A 26,969-nucleotide genomic window follows, 5' to 3' on the forward strand; every position below is an offset into this window, starting at 1 on the left:
CAGTGAGTGCTGATTCTATTATGTGCGGATAAGCGTGATTCATAACAAGATGTCTTCTTGGCTTTTTACTCAAACTTCATAGATAACCAAAGAACACACACAGAGTCGGTCACAGCTAAATGCTATTTATTTAGTATTTATTTTGTTCTTCAAACAAAAGCCAAACTATTTACACTTCTTTTCAGTTGTTCTTTTCCAAAACATTTTCATTACATGTATGCTGTTATTTTAACAACATTCAAAGACGTATTAAGTGAAGGAGCTGGGCTGACTGGGGTATAACCATGAGTCCATCATTACAGTCGGTGTTACAGTAACCAGCAAAACTGAACCAGGTAATCTTTCCATCTATACTTTCTATCCTGAAGCAGGCGGGTCAAGCTGCTCATCAACCAGGGTCTTTAGACACAATACTGTGGTTTCTCTGATCATAAAAGCTTTTGTAGTGCAGTAAAATAGACTGATGATTCATCCATCACAGTATCAGCTTTTTTTAAAAATGTGATAACATTTAAAGTAATAATTCAATATCAATTCAACAGTTATGACATACCAATGCCAACTGTGGCTATTTCACTTACCTATAGAAGAAAACTGCACACCACACCCACAGTTGACCAGAAACTTTTAACAAGTCTAAACTGACGGTATTCAATTCAATCAGTTTCCATTTGGATAAAAAACTGCATATGTTTGGTTATAAAGAAGGAAAAAACAAACAAACTATAGAATGACTAAAAACACGAACCTCTTAAATTTAATGAGACATACAGAGTAAAGACGTGGTCCGAGAAGACCTTTCAGATTTCAGACACACCACAGCCTGGTTGCTTCCGATTCGATTCAGTGCCATCACTGATGGTCAGCAGCACTATTAGATACACAGATTTTAGTGTCAAACCCCACAAATACTACCAACCATCATGCATGCCTGTTCTTACAAGCACTCCTATAAGACAAGTGTGAATCACTATGTCAAAACTGTAAAAAGATCAAACTCCTAAAACATTTTATTCCCCTGGAGTGTAAAGAAAACAAATCAATTTGAGGACGACCTGCCACTCTGGTTCAGTTTTGCCGAGGACTGTATCCAACAACAGATACGACACAGCAACAAGCGCGTGCTCTGAGATGAACCTCTGCATATTACCCAGTAAGCCCAGCTCCAGGCAGCACAGACTTCAGCCCTTTGTCAAGCCTGCACCTTCAGCAGTAATCTAAATAGGAAATCTCAACGAATCCACACTTTATTTGGATCAAAACGGAAAAAAAAGGGCAACAAAAATCCAACCACCAGTAAAATTAGATCAACCAAAAAGCTCTCATTGCTCTATTCTTTAGTTAACTAGTATCTTTAAAGTAGATCACATTTACACTTTTATACAGGACAAGTCTGTCAGCGAACAGACGTCTTGTTAAAACGTTCTTTAGAGTACAGTTAACGAGGTGGTTTCCAACTTAAACTGAGAACGTTTTCATTAAGCCATTTCAGACTGAACTATACAATTTAAGGCATGTTGAACAAAGAAATAAAGCAAAAGCCATTATGGAGAAAACTCAAAAACACTAACTTTTACATTATTTACAAAGCTCAGCGTTTATGCTGCTGGGCGTTGATGCTTGTGTGTCTTTGTGTCGTTTGATATTGTGTATCTCTGGTGTGTGTGTGCATGTGTGTGTAGACATTGTTCCAGAGGAGAGCCGATGTATCTTTAGCTGAGTGTGTGCATGTAGTGTGTCTGCCTGCTCCTTTGGACTTGAGAATTTATGTGACATATGATAGTTTTGTGTTTTGTTTTCAAAAGTCCTTTTTCTCCTTGTACAATTCTTTCAGTTCATCCAGTTCCACAGCAGCAGCCTTTTGCGATGGCTGAGATGTAATCCGGCCACGTCCACCGAAACTCATCCCAGCACACTGTCTCTGACATCTGGGCAGGAGAGCGGCTCGTCGGTCCCAATGGCTAGAAGACCTTTAAGACCACCCTCCGAGAGTTTTCCGGCTGAGGTGGATGATGAACTTCTGGGCAACGCAAGCCTTTGTATCCTCTTCTTAGATGGAGTGTGGGATTAAATCCTTAACCGAACACTTCCAGCAAAAAGGGGATGAAGAGTTGATAAACCTGTAACTTCATCTGTCCAACGTATAATGCCATTGGCCTGCCCACACTGAGGTCAAAAAAAGTTTCTTAGGGTCTAAGTTCAAAAGGACAGGTTTAGGGTTCACTGGTTCATGGGTTGGCTGTAGATAAGATCCTCCTTGCAGAGGGCAGCAAATAAAGCACAGCCAGACTCCTGTGAAAACACATAGAAAGAGTGCAAGACATAATCAGCAAAACCTGAACACAGGCATTAACAGAGGACAGGACTGTATATAAATGATGGAAGTGGCAACTGTTAAAAGTTCTGTTGTGAAGCCTTGAGCTGAATATTTCCACTGTGGTGTTTTTGTGATGAACAAGGATCAGCGCTTATTGAGACACCAGGGCACAGGCTACCCCACTTTTTCATGCTAACCGGCACCAAAATTTGTAAAATGAACATAAAGTTTCAGCAAGACTTGAAATGCCCACAAGACCGCAAAGTCTTTCACCAGGAAGGACTTTAAATAAGGTCACACTAAAGCTTAGTTTTCTTGTAGCCTTCCAAACGCCCTCTGCTGGACGTTAGAGAGAGAACGGAGTTACGGCAACGCTACACTGGCTTCACTTTTTATTCTGGCCGCTACATCTAGTTTTATTACAGCCTTACAATGATCATCTAATTTGCCATAGTAAATTATCAATTAATTTAACAAATCCATGAAGGTGCGGAAAGCAACCTGTAACTTTACGAAAGCTTCATTGACCAATAATTTTTGTCATAGTTTGTCAGCAACTTTTTTCCTGCTGACGGAAACAAGCCAACTAAATGAAAATGTATGGATACTTCCATCAGCAAATAACAAGATGAAGATATTCTGGAGAGACTAGATCCAGTCTGAACCAATTCGTTAAATTAAGTAATCTCCTCGTGCAGTGAGGTTAGACGCACAAATTTGATCTGACCCGGGAAACAGTAAGTTTTCTTCTTTTTTTGAGGTGGCGGGAAACGACACAACTCCCATCCTTGTTTCTCATGAAAAAGCAACAATTTTGAGGCTTGAGAGGAAGAGAAGACACATGTACACAGTTCACACGTCAAGGAAAATAAGAGGTTTTGCAAAACGTGTGGAGCGCCGCTCACCAGTAAAAACACGACAAATTCTAGATTTTGGTCAAATCGATTTTAGATTTACTATATTTAGGCAACTAAATTATGACTAAAATTAAATGTTTTAGTCAACAGACTAAATTTACTGGGGAAATTAACACTGTAGAAAAGCATTAAACAAAAACAAAAAGGATAAAAACCATTAAAATTCTGGAAGAACATCTTACCAATGCCAAGCACTTGTCCTCCGGTAGTCACTCTGCAGCTCTTGAGGCTGTCATCAGTGTCCATCTCTTTACTGTGCGTGTTGATCAAACACTCTTGGTGGGCTCTTTGTAGCCACTGCAACATCCATTTTGATAAGTAGCTATCAGTCAGTCTTGGAGCCACTGCAGCATGGCCACCACCTCAGCCCATGTGGTTTTACGTTCCTTCCCCGATTACTTCAGGGCTACTGGCAAACTAAACTCTCAGCGAGTCCCATCTCAAACTAGATTTAAAAAAAAAAAAAAAGATTGGTTTTCTTGAAGAACATTCACTCCATATAATCAATGAATTTTCCTTCATCCATTTTGCATTTTTTTTCTTTCTACTCTGAAAGGTAATACAAAAATATGGTTATGTACAGGAGGTGGGAGAAGACGAGCTTCTCGAGTCTCTTATTTCAGTTTGGGAATTTCTTTTTCAGTGACTTTGTCAAAGTCGTAGCAATCCTCCTGTTGTAATTGTGCTCCCATCCCCAAAATTGTACCTCACAGCTTGAATGAACAAAAGTGCATAGGTGAGTCGGTGAGGGCAGGGTGCGAGTGCTTTCGAGGGCCGAGGTGAAGACGAGAGCACCGAGCGGATGCGCTCATACCGTCCTCTCAAGTTCCCCCTCCAGGGTTTGCAGCCCTGCACTCGGTTCTCCACAAAACACAGCCCCATCCTTGATTTTTCTACCTCCGCTCCACGGCTGATCAAGTCTCAGGACCCACGACACAGATCTAGTTAGAGGATCCTGTCCATGTTGTTGTGATGCCTGCCACTCTTCCTCAAAAACAACGAACCAAAATAAACAAAAACACCACCACACCACTCAATGTCCTTATGGCAGAAGCGCACTTGCAAACCCCACCCGTCTCATGTGGGAACAAAAAAAGATAAAACAAAAGAATAAAACTGCACCCACAGATATCCATGTGGCTTGTAAACAACCAAAGCTCCAGTATGGAATAGAAAGAGTCCTTTCTTTAGTCACCATTTGTACGACCAGGATTGTAGAGGCAGTGTGTTCAACTGTATCCATCTCGAGTTTGTCTCTCTCCTCCACTGTGTAAATGAAAAAGAAAAAAAAAAAAGAAAAAAAAGACCCCGCTCAACTCTTTGAAGCTTTTTTCGGTTTTGTTTCCATTTTTGAAATCTTCTGAGGAACAAAAACAAAATCTTGTATCAGCACGGGTTTCTTGTCATTTTTTTTTTTTTGGAATACATTCAATATTTTCTTAAGAAAAGAAAAATAATACACACTTCACATGGCAAAAAATGAAAAAAAAAAAAATTAAGGAAAAGAAAATTAAAAACACACAACAAAAATAGCAGCCCCAAGTGCTCATCTTAGTCCAAATACTTTTTAAACTTTGTATATAATGTATATATTTATATATATTTTTCATTTAAAAAAGAAAACTCGTCATTATCAAATTGCAACAACGAATATGTAACACAATATGCTAACATTTCATGCACCGCTCTGTGCACTCGCACATTAAGATGCTGTATTTTTTAAATTGTTTTTTTGTGGTTTTTTGTATTTCAGAGTCAGAAACTCGACACCTTTCATTCACAAGTTCGAGAGCTGACAAAAGGCAACGTGATCACACCCCCAGGAAAAACACGCTGGACTAAGCCTTCCGATGGATCACCCCTAGACTCAACTAGAAATATTTACCATAGAAACGTACATACTTTACATACACTGTGCTGAGCACTGACACGCACCACACTCGCTCTCAAAAAAGAGTTAATGTCTCGATGGCCATGCACCCTATCCAAGTTCTTAGGCACAAATGTGCATTCATACACATACAAGAAAACAACAACAACAAGAAAAATGAGTACCTGTAGTTTTAACTCATTTCTATGAACAGTAAATGAACATGTACTCTAAACACGCACACTGAAAATCTCACTCGCATGCGCACACAGTAATGTCCCTCATGATTCGCCACGTCTGCTTAGTCCCTTCCAGGTCTAGAGACGGCTCCCCATGGGGAGAAGCTCAGGGAAAGAAACTAGTGGTGGTCGTCATGTGATGAGAGCAAAGCTAACATTTACAAATATATGCATTTCTGGTTTTCTATCAGGGGATGAAGAGCTGGTGAGAGAAAGGATGTGTTGTGCAATTGCCCTCTCTCTCTCTCTCTCATACACACACACACGAGCATTCAGTCACACCCATAAAACACACACGTCCTTGTCTGGAAAGGATCACATACACACACTCACTCTAAACATGAATACAAAATGACTATCCAAACAGAAAAGACAAAAATGGCCTCTTATGTTTCATACATCTTGGTAAGCAACAAAAGACAAAAAACTTGTGCAGACTGTATATTACTGACACAACTCAGCCGCCACACATCAGCCACACCCAGTCGCTCATACACATTCACAAAAATATTCACTTCTAACTAACCCCATTTGTTTTCTTTTTTTTTGTCGTTTTTCTTATTTCGTTTTTTTAGGCAAGTGCAAATCTTCAAGTTTTTTTATAATCCATTTTTCAATAGCTTTACTTTTTTATATAAACGTAAAAAACAGAACCAAGAAAAAAAAAATGCTAAACAAGAGAAATATCAACAGTGTTTGTCTTTTGAGAAAGGATTTGCTCTCTGATAAGGTTTCAACTAAAGGTCCCCCTGAATTTGAAAACCTAACGTCCCGCCCGCTCGGCCCTGCTCGCTGTTTTCACCGCCGCCTTCCAGTTCTGCCGCACACGCCGATAATGTGCATGTACACACACCGTATGCGCACTGATTCTGAACACGCACGCATACACACACACGAACAAAAAGAAAAACTATTCAAATCCCATCTCAATAAAGTGCATTAGTTCAGTATAAGGTGCTTAATCTTTTGAGTGCCAGAGGATACCCATCATCCTTTTAACCTCACCGCGCCTCACCCCCCCTCTCCCCTGCTCTAGTGATCAACTGGTGCAGCAGGGAGCCCTTTTTATTTTTTCTATCCAGAGGGAAAGAACGAGTGGGAGGCGCTGAACTGGGCGCCTCCACTCCACACCTCCCCCTCACCACCATGCTTGCCCCCCTTTGTACCCCACAACCCCCAGTTCGGTTCCCCCAGCAGTGCACATTCGTCATCAGGTTTGTCTGATTAAAAGACAGAAGGCCTCAGGTAGCTATTGCTGCTGCGCTGCGTCACATCAGTAATCCTCCACCATCTCCATCTCATTCAGGCTCATACAGTCGCCCGTGTTGTGGAATGAGTACCCTGCAGGTAGGAGAGGGCACAGAGAAGAGAGGGGAGAGAGTACACAAAGATTAGAGAAGGATGGCACAAGGGGTTAAAGGCTGGCTTAGACACTGACAGGAGGGAATAAAGAAAACGATATAAGAAGAGGTCTTGGCTTCTTCTTGGTTTCTTTGCTAATTCGGATTTTGTCTGAAAAGGTTTTCGGAAAGCGAATAAACAGCTACAGTGTTAGCATTATAAGGAAGGGGGACGCAACCACAGCCCACTGCAAATTACACTGTGTCAGAGAAGAGTGAATAAGCTGTGTTTATACTGTTTTACATATGAACAAGTTGGACTCTTAACGCTCCCTGAGATGGAGCATTGGTAGCTAGCTGATTTATTATTGCATCTCTACTCTCGGTAGGTCATTTAAGCAGATCAGTGTTATACACTGGAAACAACGTGGTTTCACTTCACAGATAATCCTACTGCACAAATGACTACATTTTCCACTTTGCGTTTCCATGCTAAGCATTTCCTCTAGTGAGTAACTCATGTACTTGATCTGGGCTCTGAACTAAAAGCTAAAGGTGGGTGTGAATAAAAACGACGGCTACGAAAAGGATCGAAAACTAACTCAAACTAAGCTGTGTAAAGAAAAACTGGCAATATGAACATATATGGGAACTATAACTAACACCAACAGTACTAAATACGCTCTAGAAACAAACAAAAAAAAAAAACTGGACAGAAGAAAACTAAACAAAATTAAAACCTAAGAAAAAAGCTTTTTGGTAAAGCTGTCCATGCACGTGGTGAAGTAGTTCAAAGGAAAAATCTTAAAAGCTCTTGAGGTCGCATACCTAAGATGCTGGGGTCAGAGTGCAGCATCATGGGCTGTTTCTTCTTCATCTTTCCTCCCTGGTTATCATAGAGACCAGCCTTGCCCATGTGGTTGGCCTGAAACATGGACTGCAGAGTGTTGGGATTCATACCTCGCATTGAATCCTAAAAAACACAAAGTAAAAATGATCAAGATCGTAACAGTGCCAGGTTGGACATGACCCTTTGATGTTTCCGTTTTCTTTTCGAGTTTCGATTCAGGAGACTCCTCATAAAGAAATTAAAGTTTTCACTGTCTATAAAACGTCTTTAATGCTGTAGTAAAGTTATAGTTGTAGTAAAGGGGAGCACTCATTGATGCTGTTTTAATAACAATTCTGCGTGTATGGCTTAGAGGCATGTCTGCATTTACCTGCAGAGGGAAGTTCATGTTCAATCCAGCCACTTCCTTTGATAACTAGGACACAAAGAGAAGAGGAGGAATTAAAGCCACTCTCAGCCTGTTAATAATACTTTTAAACACATATGTGCAAAGCCTGACCTTCATCCAAAATATTCACTTCCTACAATTTCAATCCAGCCAACCACAGAAGGTTTGTGTGTGAAACCACGTCCATAATGTCTTAAAGAAGACGCGTCATGCTTTTATATATTACGTCAACTATCAAAATCGCCGACGACTGATTTAATAGTCGACGCGTCTTTTGAAGCTTTGTAAGATCACAAAAGACGCAGGAATAAGTAGTAGGATTTAAGAGTGTAATAATGGACTGAAACAGAAGATGGCAGCACTGCATGTACAAGGATGCCAGCTGCCGTTAACCCCCGAAGAAGAAGCAGCAGCTCTGTCCCAGAATTCATAGCGTGGCCCAGCTCAGTTTCCAACAATGGCGGAAGCTCGTTAGTTATAATATTACTCTTATTATTTTCTGGGTCACAAAATAAACGTTTAACATATGTTCAGGCAAGAATGTAGCTGTGTAAACCTCAAATATCTGCTCAGTTTATCAAGACACCACATATTTTCAAAAGCACTCCGATGTTTTCGGAGACGTCTGTTACCCACTAGCTCCATAGCTAGCCGGGGGCAAGGCTCACTAGAGCTCGTGAGAACACCGGACTCCCGGCAAATCGTTTTCAAACCCACCGCTGTCTTTCGCTACTCAGGTTAAACATGTAATATACATAACTTAAAATGTTATTGTTTACAGCTGACTAAACGTCAGGCAGACAACTGATTATCAGAAGTGTGAGATGCTCAAGAATATACTCCGGTGTCCTGTTATATTTTAGATAGCAAAGAGCAGATGGCTGTTTCATTAAAATTTAATAAACTATCATCTTTTCTTTATTTTTAGTTAGCACATACCTTAAACACTTAAAGCTGTAAGCTAATGATCGTTATATGAGAGCAGATGCTGCTGGTGCAGTAAGCTGTACATTGTACGTCCAACGGACGCATGATCTGATTAGTCGACTAATCCCAAAAATAATCAGTGACTAGTCGACTATCAAAATAATCGTTTGTGGCAGCCCTAATATATACACACACACACACACACACACACACACACACGTATATACAAGTAATCCCTGAGCTTTGACTTCAGACTGCTCTAAACATTCAGTTTCAGGCAGTTTTTCTGTTCTTGGTTGTGAATGATGGCAGTGAGGTTTAAGTGTCTCAAGCTGGCACTGAAAAACAACTCAGGTCAAATTAAAAAAAAAAAAATGTCACAGCGGCTCCAACCATATATTTTCTACAGCCTATGAATCCCTTAGGTTTCCAAGTTAACTTACACAAATTGAACACTACATCAAACACTTGTACAGACTAGAATGTGCCATCGATTCCCACCTGAGAAAACCATCAGTTTCCGACTGAAAATGCAAACTACTGAACACAGTCTGTGTCTGTCTGAGGCTTTAATGGGCAGCCTTTCTGTGTTGTATAAAGAGAACATTTCAGCAATGTTTTTCTTTTCTTTAAATTACACTGATGTCGTTTACCGAGCAGGTGACATTTTGGACTGATGCTCTTGCACTCAGGCCTACCTGTTGCTGCTGTCTCTGTTGGTTGGCTTTCTGTTTGGCACGTCGCTCCAGAAACTGTTTGGCGAACTCTTTGGCTTCCACTGTGTCCCCTAGGTAGGACCGGATGAAATCCAGCACTGCATAGGGAGACTCCACCTCCTTCAGGTATGCCACAATTGTGGCAACTTGATAAACACACAGCGTGAATGATTAGTGACACAGAATTGTTGCTGTAATTTACACAGACATCAGCTATTGATGTCTGTAAGCTGAGGGTAAACTCTAAACACCCTTTAGATTGCTAAATGTGATAAAGTTGAACAGCCTACCATCCACAGAGGAGGAGGAGTTGTTGGCAGAGGTGTTGAGAGCGTGCAGCATCTGTTCACACCAGGTGGTGAAGCCGTCCTGAGGCTTCATGCCCTGCAGCAGCTTCAGCAGCTTCTCCTCCTCCTCGGTGCGCTTACGACGGATCATGTACTGATCACTGGAGGACACCCAGGCAAATGATATCATTACTATCATCAACTAAAAGAAATTCATTTTTCCCTGCAAGCAGTCCTTTATAACTGGGCAATCCAACAATCCACATCAGCTGAGATCCCCAGACATGCTCACCTGAGTGATGGGCTGCTGCGGCTGTTCTTAAGGCCCATGTTGTTGTTGCTGTTCCCACGCAGGCCGGTCTGGTTCTTCACAGCCTCGTCCCACATGCCCATGCTGCCCGAAGACCCTCCACTACTGCTCTTGCTCTCCAGACTACCCGGCCCTCCCCACATACCGACGCCATCCACCCACTGCCCTCCCATGGAGGAGCTCCCCATTGACAAACCAGAGTGCTGCAAACAGATAAAAACCAGGCTCCATAAATGACCAACAATATGTACGTTTTTATTTTAAACATGCAAATTCCTGCTACATGCTAACATTATCACTGCTGTAGACCTGAATGGTGAACTCACGCGGTCTCTCTGCTGCTGGGCTCTCTGCTGCTGCTTCAGGAGTCTCTCAGTCTCCTGCTGTATTTCCAGCAAAGCCAGAGCCTGGGGCTTTCCTGCCTTAGAAAGCCCAGAAGAGGAAGCCCCACTCCAACTAGAGCTGCCTGCCCCAGGTCCTTGCTGCTGGGGGGTCTGCTGCAGCAATTTCATGATCAGTTCCTGCTGCTGACGACACTGCGGGAACATATGACAGATCAGGCTATAGCTGTGGTTCTCGTTTCTTAGAGGAAAACAGCATTTGGTGCCGCTCAGCAAAGCAAATAAAATATCAAACATTATGAAAACTAAATCAAAACGCAGCACGGAATATCTTTGCTTTAATGAACAAAGCCAGTAACATATTTAACAACCCCAAGGCAACACATGGGATAAAATGAATGCAAAATTTCTCCACCTGCTTGCGTCTGAAGATCTCCTCCTCCTCCCTCCTTTTCTGCTCCTCCTGTTGCCTTCTCTTCTCCTCCCTTCGCTTACGCTGCTCCTCTTCCTCACGCTTCGCCCTGAGTTCAGCGTCTCGCCTCTCCTGCTGGAGCTAAAGGAAATGCGTCATCAGTAATCCTGAATGAATATTTGGGTCTGACGCTGGTATGACTCAATGGACTCACAGTCTGATATTACTATTCAACAGCCCTCACCTTCTGAAGCTGTTCGAGAGTTGGACCCTGAGTAGAAGGATTCATTGTTATGTCCCAAAGACTGGCTTCACCACCTACATGGAAGTGAAAAAGGATCATTTTAGCGGCAGCAGCTACAGTTTGTGTATTTTAACTGTGCCTGCCTGTGTGTGCACAAACAGCAGCAGCCCACACTGTACCTGACGGCTGTGAAGCTGAGGTATGCATGTCCCACATGGACCCTGTATCTGGCACTGACATCGATCTGTTCATCGAAGGCATCATACTCTGCTCACTGCACCTGGGACATAAAGCAACACCCGACGTGTACGTTTACTTTGAAACTAAACATATCCTCCAAAGTTCAAACTAGGACCGGAATGAACTCCAACAAATTTAGGGCGAAGCCTCCACCCACCTGTTCATGAGCTGGAATAGCTGCTGCTGCTGTTGGAGCTGTTGATAAAGAGCTGCTGCTGCGAGCTCCTGTTGCTTTTTCAGGCGCTCCTGGTCCAGGTTTCCCTGATGAAGGAGAAAGATATAATGTCAACACAAAGGAAAAGTCAGACTCAAAATTACAATAGCAAATTACTGCATCTAGAACAAACTGGCTTCTGGTAATATTTCAGCTACATTTACACACATTTATCCAAGTCAGCATGCAATAGAAACTTCATTAAATCAACTGTGTGACATTAAGAGGTGAGAATTTAAAATTACAATTCCTGCCACCATAACCTGTCTATAAATGTGCCCTCTCATTTGCATCCTCCCCTCCCCATCCTCTCGGGTGGCTGAGCTCTGACTCACAGTCCCGGCGGGCCCCCGGTTGGGCTGCGGGCGCTGCGTTGGTGGTAGCTGTCTCACCAGCAGGGGCGGCGGGGAGGGACCCGGGGCAAAGGGCACGCGGCCCCACATCTTGATGACATCCCCCAGGGGTTGGAAACCTTCATCACAGCCCCGCTTCACCAGCAGGGTCATGGTGAAGTAGCCAGCCTGAAACCACTCACACATCTCCACCGTGGTGAATGGACCTGGTTGGTGGGCAGGACAGAGGAGAGTTTGCAATGCAGAAACTGACCTTAGGTGGCGGACTAGCTTCATCTCACCTCAAGAAATTAACAGTTTTTATTCATTTTAGAAAGTATCATCAGGAGAATAGGAGTACCCTGGATCTCTCCCTGGGGGTCCTTATAGAACCACTTCATGGCAGCCTCGTGAGATAGCGGCAGAGCAGCTGCCGTGTTCCTGCTCTCCTGCTGCTGCAGAGCCTGGGTGAAGCACTCCTCCTCCAAAGAAGTATCCTGCAGTGATGCCACCATCTTCTCTGCCTCCTACACAAATATAAACAAACATTCATTATGTAGTCGACAGAGTTGGTGTAGCAGGCTCACCCGTAGGATGAAAAGGTGGCGATGCTAACAGTACAGCTAAGACTCACAGCTTTGAATGCACTGATACCAGCTAAAACAAAGCTCTACAGGTTTTAGATCTAGTAAGACAAGGTTATGTTAGTGATGCTTGTTTAAAGTAACATATGTGAAAATATAAACAATATATAGAAGAGCACAGAACAGACATGCAGACGTCCTTTTCAGTTTCCAGCACATCAATCAGCATCAAATGAACTGCTCTATATTTGCAGCCTCCCCCCCAACCATTGCGTTTTTATTCAAAGCAGAGAGTTTTATCAAAAGACAAAAAAAGGAAAGTGCAGTACTGGTTTTGAATATTCAGCAGCAAAATAATCACCAGTTTCATCCCTCACCTGAAGGCTGTGAAATGTAGTTTGATTAGACATGATTACATAATTTGTCTGAAATGTTCCTCTTGCTGCTCCTACCTGCTGCAGGTGTTTCATGCCTTCGTCGTCCTCGGCGTCTCCTCCAGATGGCGGGAGTAGAGGAGCAGCAGATGAGGGGGGTGGAGGAGGCAGGCTGGAGGAGGTGGCTGCGGTGCTGGGACTCAGCTGGGCCTTGGAGCCCCCTAATGGAGCTGCATCTGACATACGCACATGAAAAGAAAAAGAAGAAACAAGTAAAACAATGGCCCCTATTTATAGTGTTTCTATTTATAGTTTAGCGTTTGGTGTTGTTTGATGTGAGCTGTAAAGCCGCCTACTGGCTCTGTGTCACATCCAGCAGCCACAGCCGGTTCAGTAAACAAAGTATCAAATGACTGAGGCAAACATATTCTATATCAAACCAAAATATCAACATGGCTGAATTTCCTTGCTCAAACACGCCGACCTGAGACTGAAAGGGCTGAGGTCATGAAACCAAAGGTTCAGGATCTCACTTTAGAAGCCTTTTTTTAATTTAAATCATTGCACAATAAAAAGTTGTCTAAATAACTTTATTTTCCAGATTTATACAAAATTAAACAGTCTAATAATTACTGAAATGCAGAAGCATGTATATTTAATATAGACAGTGAACATGTTCTTTTTTTTCTTATAAGAGTTTAACACATTAATGAAATTGCCTAAAACAAATTCAAAAAAAAAAAAAAAGATAATATTGCCGTTTTGTCCTGTTGGCACACTAACACAGAGGTATGTGGAACATGACCTACCTTCACCAGACGTGCTGCTGGCCTTCACAGACTGGCTGTTGCTCAGCTGAGCATTATCCACCACTTGACTAGCACTGCTGGGTTGGGACTCCAGCGATGGAGGAGGACAGTGAACTGTTGGAGAAGACGAAGGAGATGCTGGCTTTGTCTCACCATCTCCAACAACAAAGATGGCTTCTTTAATCTCTGTGAGGCCAGGAGTGGAAGAAAGGAAGTAATGAATCCTCCATTGACTATGATCAGTGAAGGTAAAAGATAGAAGACAACATGTAAATGTCTTCTACAAGATCAAATAAAGACACCTGGTGTCGCCTGACCCTTGTCTTTGTCTCCTTCAGCGCTGTTCCTCTCCATATCAGCAAGGCTGTCTCCCTCCTCTTCCTCTTCCTCAATCCCCTTAAACTCAAACTCCTCCAGGATTGTCTCCTTGCCACTCTTCTGATACAAGATACAGACCAAAAAAGTGAAGCGATCTCAACAAACAAATATTAAAACAATATCGTAACAGTAACAGAAAAATCATTCTGAGTACCTTCATAGGCATGAACGCTCCAGACGAGTCAAAAGTGCCCATCTCCCCATCCTCCTCATCTGTACACCACTCGGGCAGGCCGTCCCTATCGTCCTCTAGACCATCGCTGCCTGCGCGCCGACGCCCGCCACCGTGACCGTCAGAGTCCCGGAAGTCAAAATCAAACTTCCTCCTCCGACCTTCTCCTGGACCACTGTGGTCCCGCCAGCCCGCTGAGCGAGGACCACCATCTGGTAAACAAATGGAAAGTTATTAGCTTCAAAACTGCCCTGAGCTACACTCAGAAATGTATTAAACTCAATCTGGAGTTTCATTTTCAAGATATCTGGTTTGGAAAGATCATAATTCATTGAAGCCGACTGCTGAGTCTGCAGAAACTCAGGAAGCTTTAGTTTAACCTAAACCCAGCTGCTCGGTCTTCCCATCACTAACCACTAGATGCCAGTACAATGTCCTTTAAGCTAAAGTTGACACACACATTGTTAACATAGGTTTAAAAAAAACAGTAATTTAACAGTGGAATGATGAGTAATACAAATCTCAGTGATGCTCCATCTTAGTGATTTTAATGAGGCTATACCAAAGTGTAGCTTCCACACTAATGAGTTAGGGCAAAAGGTTTATGTTAAAGGAACATTAACAATTTCATCCAAGTCTTAGCTTGTGTTGACAGCAGAAAGAGGAATAAACAAAGCAGAGTTTATGACAATAAAAAAAACCCGTTTGTGTTTATCATACCATCCCTACGGGATCCAGCAAGTCTCCAGTTACTGCCCGGCTCCCCTTCGTCTTCCTCCTGCTCCTCCCGTAGGGTGCGCCAGTTATCACTGTCAGCCCTTGTGTACTCTTTCCTCCCCGGACCCCCGGGACCTCCAGTTTCTTCAAAGCCAGGACGTCCCACCTCCCGCCGCAGCGGCTTCTCAAATCGACGCTCACCCCTGAGAAAAGGAGGGAAATGAAGGGAAAATTAGACCAGTTAGCAGAAGAAAACATGGGCCAGTTTTTAACCCAAGAGCAATGTGTGCAACCAACACCTCACACTGGAGACAATACATTTGCACAGCTTATCCAGATCTTGGAAGGAAAACTGGAAGAAATACAAAAAATACCTGAAAGGATTACAGACTATGCTACACTGCTTGACAGCTCCTCTGAGTAGTGATAAAACAGGCTTCTGTTGTGCAACAGAGCACTTGGAGTCATTATTTGAATGACCTTACCAACATTTTAAGGACAGTGCATGTGCCGTGTGCAGTTTATCCTTACCGGTCGTCCCAGCTCTGGCTGCGGTGAATCTCTCGGACGCTGCGACCGAAACCCACCTCGGCATCTTCAATACTTCTTTGGTAGAATCCACCTTCACCACGGCCTCGGCCTGTTTATACACAAAGAGAACAAGGCATGTGTGGTTAAGTAGCTTCATCCTGCAGGCAGGTGCACACATCAACACACCATCGAACATCATTCTTCTTTTGTGGTTTCCTTTGCTGGGCTGAACTGTGCATGTGTTTACATTGGCATGTGTTGACAGGCTAAGCGCGTAAGCCCTGTGCTTTTAGGCTGCGGCTGGACAAAAGGAGGACTATTTTAAACAGGCCAAGAGGAAGTGTGTTGCACCAAGATGGTGGAAGAAAGAAGGAAATAAACACTTTAGTAGTTGCCTTAAATAAACTGTTTTCTTTTAGCTGGGCAGCAGCCATTATAGTTTGAGCCGAGGGCTTTAAGCAGCCCTTCTGTTGTTGTTGTTGGACTCTGGAAGCACAACTGATTGTGAACAGGCTCAATCGGAGCTATACTTTATTGCTTGTGTCCCTCATCCAACTTTTTTTCCCTGCCGTTACCTCGACCACCCCGTGTGGCTCCTCGTCCACGGACCACTCCAGCTGGGGCCGCACCACCCACTCCTTTTCCCATGAGCCTCAGCACTGCCACACTGTTCACAGACATGGAGAAGTTCCTCTGCAGAGGGAGTTGAACGAGCCAAAAAAAAAAAAAAAAAAGGAGAGAGGAATGTGAGGAATGTGAGCTCACAGGCACATCTGTCAACTGAATCTGTATGAGGGTGAGATACCACAAGATAGGGCTCAAACAGTTTAACATTTGCAGATATGCATTTGTGAGAGTGTGGCTGGTGCAGACCTGCTCCTCCTCAGTGAGAGGCACCAGTGCCAGTGGCTGCATGGGCTCTTCTTGCAGAATAGCAGCAAACTCCTTATCCTGCATGTCCTCTGGGACCTAAAAGCAACAGCAGCAGCAACAAGAGGACAAAACCACCTCTTAAAAACTTGAACTCTGACTTCAAACATGTTCATATGTTTAAGGATACAGACTTATAAAGCACTTTAGAGAAGTCCTATTGTGGTGAATTCAAGTTCTACACTATTTATGCTGCTTTGTATGAGTCGCAATTCAGAGTAAGCCTTATTTTCTTCCTTGTGGGCTTTGTTTCAGCCCGTCGGGTTATTCTGTCTGAAAGAAGCAGTTTTCCTGTACGGCCATCCTCTCTTATCTTCTTCTTTAAGACAATTACTTCTGATTGACTGCCCCTTACAAACAGGGGTGGACTGCAGTTTGGTGTTCTGTGCTTACAGACAGATATTAAAGGCAGGGTTTTTGTCAATGTACTCCAAGCCCGGCATCTCATAACTTTATATTGTTTAATCTCTCTAGCTCAGCGGTCCCCAACCCCCGGACCTCGGACCGGTACCGGTCCGTGAGTCGTTTGGTACTGGGCCGCGAGAGTTGAGGCTCAGGTGTGATTTTCAGGGTTTTTAATCGGTTTTCAGCGTTATTTTGTTATCGTTTTTATCATTAACTCGATTTTCCTGGGTCTTTTCACGTGTGTTATGAATAAATCTTCTATTTTTCAGTACCGGTACTAGTTTTATTTTGTTGTATTTTTCCGCAAAACCTTAAAGGCCGGTCCATGAAAATATTTTCGGGCATAAACCGGTCCGTGGCGCAAAAAAGGTTGGGGACCGCTGCTTTAGCTGATATCCATCTCCTTGTGTCAACAGGTGACTGTAAGCTTACATCATTTTTGCCCCATGTGAATGGGATTCAGTGTTTCTCATTGGTATAGACTGTAATAAATCGAGAATGGCTGAGTAAACTATTAACCAACCTTGTTGTCTTTGACATAAAGTGCTAACATCTCCTCTCGGCCGTAGCGGTACTCGGCCAGCTTGTACTTTGGCATGGCGGGGGAAGGAGGGGGAGACGTCACACTCCCCCCACTGGACAGTGCACGGAGCCTGTGAGTAAAAGAAATAGGATAAAGTACTTTCAACAGCAGGAATTAAAGCAACTGTCAAGTACAAGAAATAGGTGTTTTGCAACTGCATGCTAAAGCTTTCAAAGCTGTGTATTTGCTCTACTTTTTCCCAAGCTAATAACAATCTGACATGTAATGTAAAAAACAACCTTTATAAATAACTTGGTGCAAATTCCCCAGTTGGCTCTGAACGCACGCACACACACACAAAAATCAGAGCAATTGCGTAACCTTGATAGAATTCCTTTTAATCTCAATTGAAGAAAAATAACTAATAGCATCCATCTTGCAGCAGGAAAATTTTTTTAGTAAATGTTCTGTTACAAATTCCTCCCACACAGCTCCCCCTGAACACACTTGGCTCAATGCTGACGATATATTAGCTTTCCAATCTCAAGATTTCATTTTAAAAAGCTATTACTAGCTGGCCAACTTCCAAGGCCTGCTGTTTAACAATGGCTCCTTTCACATGCCTCTACAGAGTGTGTCAGTGACTCTCAGCTCCACATCAAAACCATATGCAGCTCAGAGATGGAGAGGCGGGTGTGGGGGGTAGAAAGGTAAAGGGAAGCTTCATGAAAGCCCAGTTGGTAGCATGTAGCATATCAAAGAGGATAAAAATAAGCGGAGCAGCAACTAATATGCATAATAAGAGAAGCGCTCAGGAAGCAAGCCAGTGGGTGGGTTACTAAGAAATATTTGTGCATCATATGTACCCACTTCACCTGCATTTACCTGCAGCAAAACATGAGCTTTCCTCCCTAACAAGGATTCAAATATCCTCTACACACTTAAATCTCTACATGAATAATCCTTTGAGAGTCTTACAAAGATTGGAGTAAGAGAAACTACATCAACCTAAAAGCATGGCAGTATATTTTACTTTGAATTCAACCACAATGACTAACATAGTTGCAAGCTGCGCTGCCAACTAAAGCTCGAATGGTCTAAATAATTTCGTAAGGTTAACTGGCCTTTAAAGACGTGTAAACATGCTGGTCAGGCAGCTGTATGTGGCGAGCACATGAACCGGCCGCTCTGTAACTATATTAAAAAGGGTACGAGGATGAAAGTGAGCTACGAGAGCCACTGAGAGCAAAGCAGCTGCAGATGTGTAAAGGCAGAAATATTCTGTGAGACTGGCACTACACCAAGAATGCACACAGCAGTCACAGGCCGTTAGAGATGGAGAGCTACCAAACTGCAGACTACGCCCCCCCATTAATCGCTGCACAAACATTCACTGAGCTACAGAAACAGCAGAAGGAAAGAGAGAGATGGACAGGAGAGAGCAGTGACAAAACCGACACTTTGTTACCACTGAAATGACTAACCACGGCGGGGCGCCTGCAAGAAAGACTCTTTTTAAAAGCACTTTCATATCAAGTTTAAGCGTCTTCAGCAACGTCTTTTTTTCCATGTGTTAACAGACTGTAACAGAATTTAAAACTGAGACCTTCCTCTGTACTATTTGTTGCCTTTAAGAACCTGTGGAATGATTTCTGTGTGAAGACTGACCGAGAATTTATTGTAAAAATCCGAGAATATTATGCTCGATTCTTATTGTCTACCATTAGTGTCGCTCTCTTCTACTCCCAGCGCCAACAGTGAGCAACACTAGCCAAGAGTAGTACCGAGTCCACAAAAGCTCAAACACACATTCCAGAGAAGGACAACAGAACTGACTTCAGACAACATTTCACTTATGAAAAGTGAGTAGCAAAGATAGGCTTAGCCAGGTAGCTGATGTGCTTTGGGTATACCATGTAATTTCACCTAATGTAACCATTAGTTTACCTGCTAACATGGTGACTAAAGCCACAACAAAGTCAGTTTTATCCAACTGAAGTTTGATCAAACAGAAAATAAGGCCTTCAGGGGAGAACTACAGTTTAGACGTGCATGATTCATTCTGGCTAACACTTGTAAACGAACTGCATGCTCTCTCCTGTTACAACATATTGTCTTGTGTGGTAACTTGGCCGCCTATATTCAAACTGCAGAAAGATCCAACCAAGTTATGACATTACAAATGTTTATATTTCAATTTAAGTGTTCATTTCTTGGTCACATTGCCAATCCAAACACAAAGGATAGGTCAACACCCTGAACCCAACTGAAGAATGAAGGCTGCTTATACCATCTGCACAGCTAAGGTTACTTAACAGCATCTTTAACAGCCGTTTTCATACCGGTTTACTTTTACGATGATTTTCTCAGGTAATGCTGGTGCCACCTTCACACAACTCATTTTGTCCAACAAAAACTCATAAACCAAAAGACATCAGCTCTACATTAATGAGAGACCATTAAAAAAAAATCTAAATATTTCAGGTCATCTCTTCCATTTTGGGCCTTTGTTTTCATGGTTTTTGGTACGGACACTGAACCGTTTTGGTTGAGCTGAATTTGATCGAACAGCAGCTTATAACCCAACTCACTTCACTAACCCCTGATCTTTTCCTAGTGTCATTTTCAGGGGAACGTGTCCAATTGACAGAGGACGTTAAGACTTAAGCAAATTGCCATTGCAATTTAACGACCACATTCAAGAAGATCATTTGGAGGTTGCTTAAATCTGCACATTTCATTATGCCCAAAGTTTCCTTAAAAGTAAAACCAGAATGGCACTCAGCATAACTCATCCGCTTTTAATTTTCCCCCCACAAATAAAACAAACAAAAAAACAAGCACTCTGTTCCTCTGGGAAATATTTCTTTATAAAAAAAATTTAAAATATATAAATAATAAAATATAAAATAAAATACAAATATTACCATTCTGGGCCGAAGTTAAGAGTCTCAGCAGTCATATTCCTCACGTCCACACAGAACTGAGTATCTAAAGAGGAAAAAAAGTATCCAGATTTCTTTGTGTTTTTTCTTTTTTGTGACTAATAAAATGCAACTTTGAAAAGGAGGGTTAACAAAAGAAAAAGGTTCCTTACCCTGTCCAGATAATCGGAGCAGGCTGGACTGGGCTGGACCAGGCTCGAGCTGGCTGGCTTTAGTTAGGCTTAGGTGACTAGAAGGCTGAGTGGTGCTTAAGCTGTGGTCACAGAGCTCCCCAAACACACAAAGAGAATAGCTGCCAGTTTCAGGTGCTTGAGGAATACCAGGTTATCAGGTCCTAACTAAGGAAGGGCTTTCAATGATAAGTTTGGAGAATGGAAGCTCCTGCTACTCACAGCCAAAAAAGGTTGTTAACATAAAAAAGAAACGAAAAGAACCTTAGAAATTAACAATGGAACAAAATAAAACACTCTTGCTAGTAATGTCTTCTTTTTTTTGTTTGCGATTTCCTTATTTTGTTTTTTTATACAGCAGTTATATCTCACATTAACGTTAAAAATATGAACTGATTGATCAAAAGACGTAACGCAGGAACAAAATAACAGCCGAAAAAACAATGAAATAGGCTGCTGGAACAGCTGCCAAGAGCAGACGCGACTCGCACTCCTCTTCTCCTTTCTCTCACTCCCTCTGTGCCGTTTTCTCTCGCTCCAACTGAAATGTGGACTGACGGAGACCTTCTAGGTAACTCCTTTATTTCCTGACCTCCTCCCTTTGCACCACTGGAAAAAAAAAAGAAAACAAAATACTGTTAAACAGAGACAGAATGAGAGAAATATAAAATTTCAAAGAAAAATGGGAAGAAGTAAACACTTCATAAATTAGCTGCTGCTCTTGAGATGCTTTTTAACCGCTTGGCAGTCCACCTCCGTTGAAAGTGAATGAAGGAACCATAATTTGATTTTCTCCGCAAAGACTCGACATACCATTTACGCAGCGTGCCTGGGACTCACCAAGAGATACCCAATTTGATCAATGTGTTGCAGCACTCTGAGTTGAGGGGAAAGTGCTGTGGTATTCCTTCACTTAATAAATGAAAACTATTTCTAGTATAGCACTCAGTCATACTCCAACATTTCTGCTGCTCACAGGAGATTTTCCATCCTGAAATACACCGAGTCTATTTCAGTCATGTTGTGAACCAGATGCTTCCTAAACCATGCAGCTGGCTGGGGATGGTTCCTCAAAATGTCATGGCAACTAAAGCAATATCCAGGCAACTAAACTTCAGCAGCAAAGGCTCACATACACATACATATATTGCCCCTTTAACATGAATACCACTTAGGTTTGCACACTGATGACTAAACACAAGCCATATTTTCCAGCTTCTTCTCATCTTGATGACTACTTTCCTTCAATATTCCCTCACCACAGACGCTGAACAAAAAAGGTTAAGTTCACAAGTTTTCACAACATTTCATTAAATGGCCATCATTGCATATAACAGACACTTGCAAAGTTACCTACGCACTTTACAGAGATTGGCTACATGGTGCTAGCAAACTAGAGAAAATAGACATTGGTGTTTCAATCGGTTTCATTTTAAATTAGCTTTGTCATCTTGTATTTGCACGGATGCTACTTTCTCTGCCCTCTAATGCGCTGTTTTGCTACACGCTTAGTTATGTTGGTAGTAAATACTGCACATGAGGAAAGCGTGAAGTGAAGAAAACTTTACTCAGGCTTATTACAGTTTGATTTATTTAAACTGAAACAAAAGATTCCCATCTACGTGAAAATAAATAGATAAATAAATAAAAAAAAGAAGATAAAATGATGTTGGCTACGATGGTTTGAAGCCAATTTTTCCTCTCCCTTTTTTGTTTTTCCTTTTTTTAGATGAAGCCTGTTGCAACAGAGCCAAGAAGCTCTTCTGTTGATAATGTTAGCCAATGACACACACTGGTTCAGAGAAGCTGTATGTTTTATTCTTCTTACAGTTGGGGCTGTGCCATCCTCCATGATAATATTGGTAAAAAATATTTTCACATCTTATAAAACCCTCACAGTGCAATATCATTGCTATAGTAAGGCATGCATTTACAATCCCTAGTGTGCACTACAACAAGACAAGGCCCAGACATGTCTGAGAGCAAGAGTCACATGTCATTCTCCAACGACTATTTAACTAAAGACTGAGCTACTTAAACAACCTCCAACAAAGCACTATGCTAAAAAAAAATATGCAAGAAAACTGCTCCTGCCAAACGTGGAAACAAACTTTTCATGACTTGAAGAAAAAAAACAAAAAAAAACATCGGCAACTACAATCAGCCTACAAATGATTCAACTTAGCATGGTTAGCTGCACTTGTTATGAAAAAGAAGAACAAACAGTGGATGGAAATTAGGAAATTAAGAGACTTAAGCACCTGTTTAAAAAGCTCAGCCTTAGATAGAAAATACCAGGGAAAAAATACTGTTTTTTATGTGACAATATTGTGCAGCTTCTTTAACTTTATTTACTGCTAAACTAAAGTGTTACGCACTTATTCACACTTTTGCTTAAAACTTCCAGGGAAAACACTACCTGGGCTAACTGTGTCACTAACATTTAACTATAAACGCTGCCGCATGTTGTTTCATTAGACTCACAATTCAAATTAGTACACCTGCCATCAGTGACAGCAGCTCACCAGAAAATAAGGATGGAAAATGCACTTCATTTAATTACACTTATAAATGCTGCTGCCTAGGAGTGGGCGATATAAACGATTTACGATAGAAACGATATAAATTTGGCCAACGATAGAGATTTTGACTATATCGCTCTATCGCGATAGCGCATGTTGATGATGTCATCAAGCTGCGCCTGTTTTGGTCGAAAGCATCGCAGCGGCTACAACCATTATCATCTACAAATTATGGCGGGCGTCAGTCATAGCAAAGAGATGAAGCACTTTTGAAATATGGGGAAAGCCTAAAACTGCGCTTCCTCCACTTCCGTAACATTGATTCATTAATGTTGAATTCTCTCGCAGCTGCTCTATTCCCGTGTTGTTGCAGTATATTAATAACTAACCTCGTATTGTGGATGAATAATCTCAGTTGTTCTCCTGACTGAAGTTTGGCCCGTGTATAGCATCCTGCTATGCGATTGCATTTGTCCCTGACCACCAGAATCCCCCACGTTAACTTTTATCGAGTGGAAAAAAAGTTGCCGTTCATCCTCCAGCTTCACTGTGCTAATGTTATGCTAACATAGCTGTGTCGCTAGCAGTCACGTAGCACAACATTATATACCAGGTAGTCCAACTTCAGTAACCCTGCAAACGCCACTGCTGTTTAGTTTTCTGTCTTCATTTATGTTGGAAGTGGTAGCAGAGCTGTACGTTTTAATTAGTTTCATAAATCTCTCAGTCAGAACATGGTCTGTCATGTTTAGGTGTAAACTAGCGAGCTAACTTCCTGTTAACTTCTAACTCCGTTAAATTTAATAAATTCTGTTTTCATGGACGCATGGATGTTAAACTTAATTGTTACACCCGATAAAGCAGCAACGCTGATGATTTAATTAAAGATGAAAGAATTTAAACAGTTTTTAACTCTTAGTGTTCGTTTGACTTTGGGACCTGAAGCAGACGGAGTTTTGGACCCGGATTACTCTGCGAAGCTCCTCACTACGGCAGCCGTAATGCTCTGACAATCCATCAAGCAGTGCGGCTTACCAAAGTTGTACTAAAACATTTTTTAACAGATTTCTGCACGCCAAAATCAGTTCGAGGTCTGTAAGCACAACCAGAATTCATACATAAGGCACACTCTCGATTTTTGAGAAAATTAAAGGATTTTAAGTTTGCCTTATAGTGTGGAAAATACGTTATACAGAAGAAAGTAATATATCGCGATATATATCGTTACCGCACATGCTTCAAATTATATCGCGATATGAATTTTAGGCCATATCGTCCAGCCCTACTGCTGCCTGCATTTTTCAACATTCAGTATTGTTTCTGTAAAATATAATTTTGAGGCTCAACTGGACACCCCTACTAACAATGTAGTTGCTGCCCTTTTAATCAGAGCATCTCAAATACAGACAGAAACTTTTTTTAAACTTTTCACCTAAACCTCTCTCCAGGAAATCCTAGCAGCTAGGATGCTGGCCTTTGTTATTTTAAAGCAAATGTCCAAAACTAGTTAATTAATCTGCTCACCTGTTTAAAGACCGCTAACCCACTCAACCTACAAATGAATGCAATTTCCTAGCAACTGCACAGTACATCCTCCTATTGTATTACTAAAGTTCAGTTTAAAAAAAAAAAAGCCCCACTTCTCACATATCCTTGTTTTCTTGGTTTAAAAAAAAGAAAAGAAAAAAACAAGTAGGAAAATCGAGGTCTTAATTGAACTTTTGTACCTATAAGAAATCTGCTACATTGCCAGTAGATATGATTGCCTTATTTACATTAGTTATTACATTCGTTATTATTTTAGAAGGCAATACAAATTGATGGAACTACTCGGTGCATAATCACTGCAACTGGTAAAGATTTTAAAGACGGAAAATACAGAAAAATTTTAAAAGGAGAATTTAATAATTACCAAGTAAGCAGATTTAAGAGCAGTCCACATTAAACTATTAACACTGCAATACAGACATGTTTAAGACAAATGGAAGATACTGAGCAGGTCCAGTTTACATTCCAATATACTGCAAATATAAAATCTTAATTCAAATTTCTCTTCTGAATTATTGGGGGAAAAGGCCATTTTATGCATTTGTAAACCGAAAGCATATAAACTTCTACATGAATTTAAAAGACAGTAGGACCTAATGAACTGTCATGTGTGAACAGGAAATTTTAAACATGCCCTTTAAACAGGATTCAAACCATTCCAGTCACACAGTTCCCAGTTTGTGTTTGTCAGACATGTTCAGGCTCCTGATCAGAATGCAAAGTACTTTTTTTTTTTACATGAGTACTGTATTTTAAACAGGTGTACTTCGCAGGTGTACCAATTGTCAATTTAAAAGCAGCACAATAAAAACACCTGTAATACCAGGCTCCAGTTATAATGGCCAGATCAGTTATGGCTTAAGGGAAATCCAGAAAGAAAATAATTTCACAGAGAAAACCTCACCGAACAAAATGACACTTTATGGCTCTTTAAACTACTAGCAGATATGGCAAATTTTTCTTTACTTTTATGCGCCGTCCAACAGACAAATTGTTTTTACTTCGTTTAATACGCTGTATCAACTTTGCTTAAAAAAATACAATAAATAAATAAATAATGCAAGGTCGGAATACGGGATTTCTTGTGCGTATGAATATTAGCAAAACTCATGCACTCCAAAACGTGGCGGGATAAAGATTTCACTCTGAGTGAAAGGGAGCAGTACCAGTGGCTCAAAGTGATACAGGTGCAAGCAAACTTGCAACTCTGACTAAATTAACTAAACCGATGGTGCTAAATGTGGCTAACATTTAAACAGAGTTGACGTTAGCTACCGACAGTTGTGGCGAGCTACGCTAGCGCGTACCCTGCTCGCCTCTCAAGCCAATTAGAGCGAACTGATTTGTGGGCAAAGTGCAATAAAGCCCTAGTTACAACATCACTGGCCTCGATATCATATTTCTATTGCATATTAGCAGTTGCTAGCTAGCTTGCTTCGTAACTTAGCACAAGGTATGCACTGATCGTAAAGGCCTTGGCTTGTAGGTTCAAATGACACCAGATATGTCGGCAAAGGGGGCGGAGTATTGGGATCTGAGTCCCCGGCCTGCTCCGCTAATGTGCGGACGACCACCAGCGCCACTCGGCTGTCGGTACTAATGCGTTGTAAACAAAACAAACAACAGCAGAAACAACAGAATTTTAGCTCTTAAACAACTCAGTGAAAATGTTTTTTTTAATGACAGATAACACCGACCCGTTCGAGCTGCAGAAGCTATTAGCATGTTAGCTCCCGTTAGCCAGCTAGCTAAAAGACAGGCAGCAAAGAGGAACCATGGCTTACCTTCACTGTTTATAGCTACCAGACTGCTTGTCTGCACGGCGTGTCTACAGCCAATTTATCGAATGCATTGGTCTCTTTAAACACTGTAAACGTATTCATTCGACAGAATAGTACTTTCAGAAAGTCGTGCTCTGTATTTTATTTATTATTTTTTTCCCCTCTCCACCAACGGTCGCTTCTGCGTATCAGTATGTGTCTGCTGGCTCCCAGTCGCTGCTCTTCTTGTTGTTTGTGTTTCGGAAACATGGCCGTCAGTGTGACACCACGTGACTGGACATTGACAAGCGCCTAACCAATGCTGTAGCAGGGCAAACACACCCCTATTTACCAGCCTGGACACTGGAGTGTACTGCACGCCGCGATGCTTTTACAGGCAGAACGTCCGGAAGGTTTATTTAGCCAGTAAGCTGGCGAGCGAAAGCATTTGTTAGCACGCAATTGTATTAAATGCACAACACAGCCAGAGCAATGCAAACTCGCGAGGCAACAGTCACAGAATAGCAATGAAATTAACTTCCATTAAACTTGCATTCACAAACGCTGCTGTCAGTAGCGTTGAGCGTAAAAGCACAGTTAAATATTGTTTCAACAGTGAATTGTATGCCTCGCAGTGCTGGCAGCAAACACTTACTG

The 26,969-nt window shown here is 41.8% G+C and overlaps 1 protein-coding gene across 4 annotated transcripts; it reads right to left on the reverse strand.

The window, feature by feature from the left end:
- Positions 1–109: 109 nt before the first annotated feature.
- Positions 110–26,584, reverse strand: gigyf1a (GRB10 interacting GYF protein 1a). 4 transcript variants are annotated; one of them, XM_006807341.3, is made up of 26 exons: positions 26,337–26,584; positions 20,465–21,091; positions 20,295–20,358; positions 17,368–17,497; positions 16,383–16,478; positions 16,085–16,202; positions 15,510–15,618; positions 14,982–15,181; positions 14,244–14,473; positions 14,029–14,149; positions 13,712–13,897; positions 12,981–13,138; positions 12,306–12,471; positions 11,948–12,171; positions 11,556–11,659; positions 11,338–11,438; positions 11,159–11,232; positions 10,918–11,055; positions 10,488–10,697; positions 10,144–10,364; positions 9,855–10,012; positions 9,547–9,710; positions 7,904–7,948; positions 7,512–7,656; positions 3,417–6,684; positions 110–2,292 (listed from the first exon to the last, which is right to left on the reverse strand). In XM_006807341.3, the coding sequence occupies exons 3-25, from the start codon at positions 20,327–20,329 to the stop codon at positions 6,617–6,619; spliced, it is 3,201 nt and encodes a 1,066-aa protein (XP_006807404.1). In that variant the 5' UTR covers positions 20,330–20,358; positions 20,465–21,091; positions 26,337–26,584; the 3' UTR covers positions 110–2,292; positions 3,417–6,616. The 4 variants fall into 4 exon arrangements, with proteins under 4 accessions (XP_006807404.1, XP_035770999.1, XP_087693822.1 ...); XM_035915106.2 differs by having other exon boundaries at positions 12,005–12,171; positions 14,014–14,149; XM_087837696.1 differs by having other exon boundaries at positions 11,338–11,432; positions 14,014–14,149.
- Positions 26,585–26,969: the final 385 nt, after the last annotated feature.

Source organism: Neolamprologus brichardi, chromosome 3 (genome assembly GCF_056152115.1).
Source record: "Neolamprologus brichardi isolate AB-2024 chromosome 3, ASM5615211v1, whole genome shotgun sequence".
Lineage (NCBI taxonomy): Eukaryota > Metazoa > Chordata > Actinopteri > Cichliformes > Cichlidae > Neolamprologus > Neolamprologus brichardi.

What these genes read in the sequence shown, in the direction of transcription:
- gigyf1a (XM_006807339.3), bottom strand. Translation starts at nt 20,329, where the DNA reads ATGACTGCTGAGACTCTTAACTTCGGCCCAGAATG. An exon ending in GAGCGTTCATGCCTATGAAG is followed by an intron (nt 14,150 to 14,243) that starts GTACTCAGAATG and finishes ATCTTGTATCAG; the next exon opens with AAGAGTGGCAAGGAGACAAT. An exon ending in CGCAGCAGCCCATCACTCAG is followed by an intron (nt 10,013 to 10,143) that starts GTGAGCATGTCT and finishes GGTGTCCTCCAG; the next exon opens with TGATCAGTACATGATCCGTC.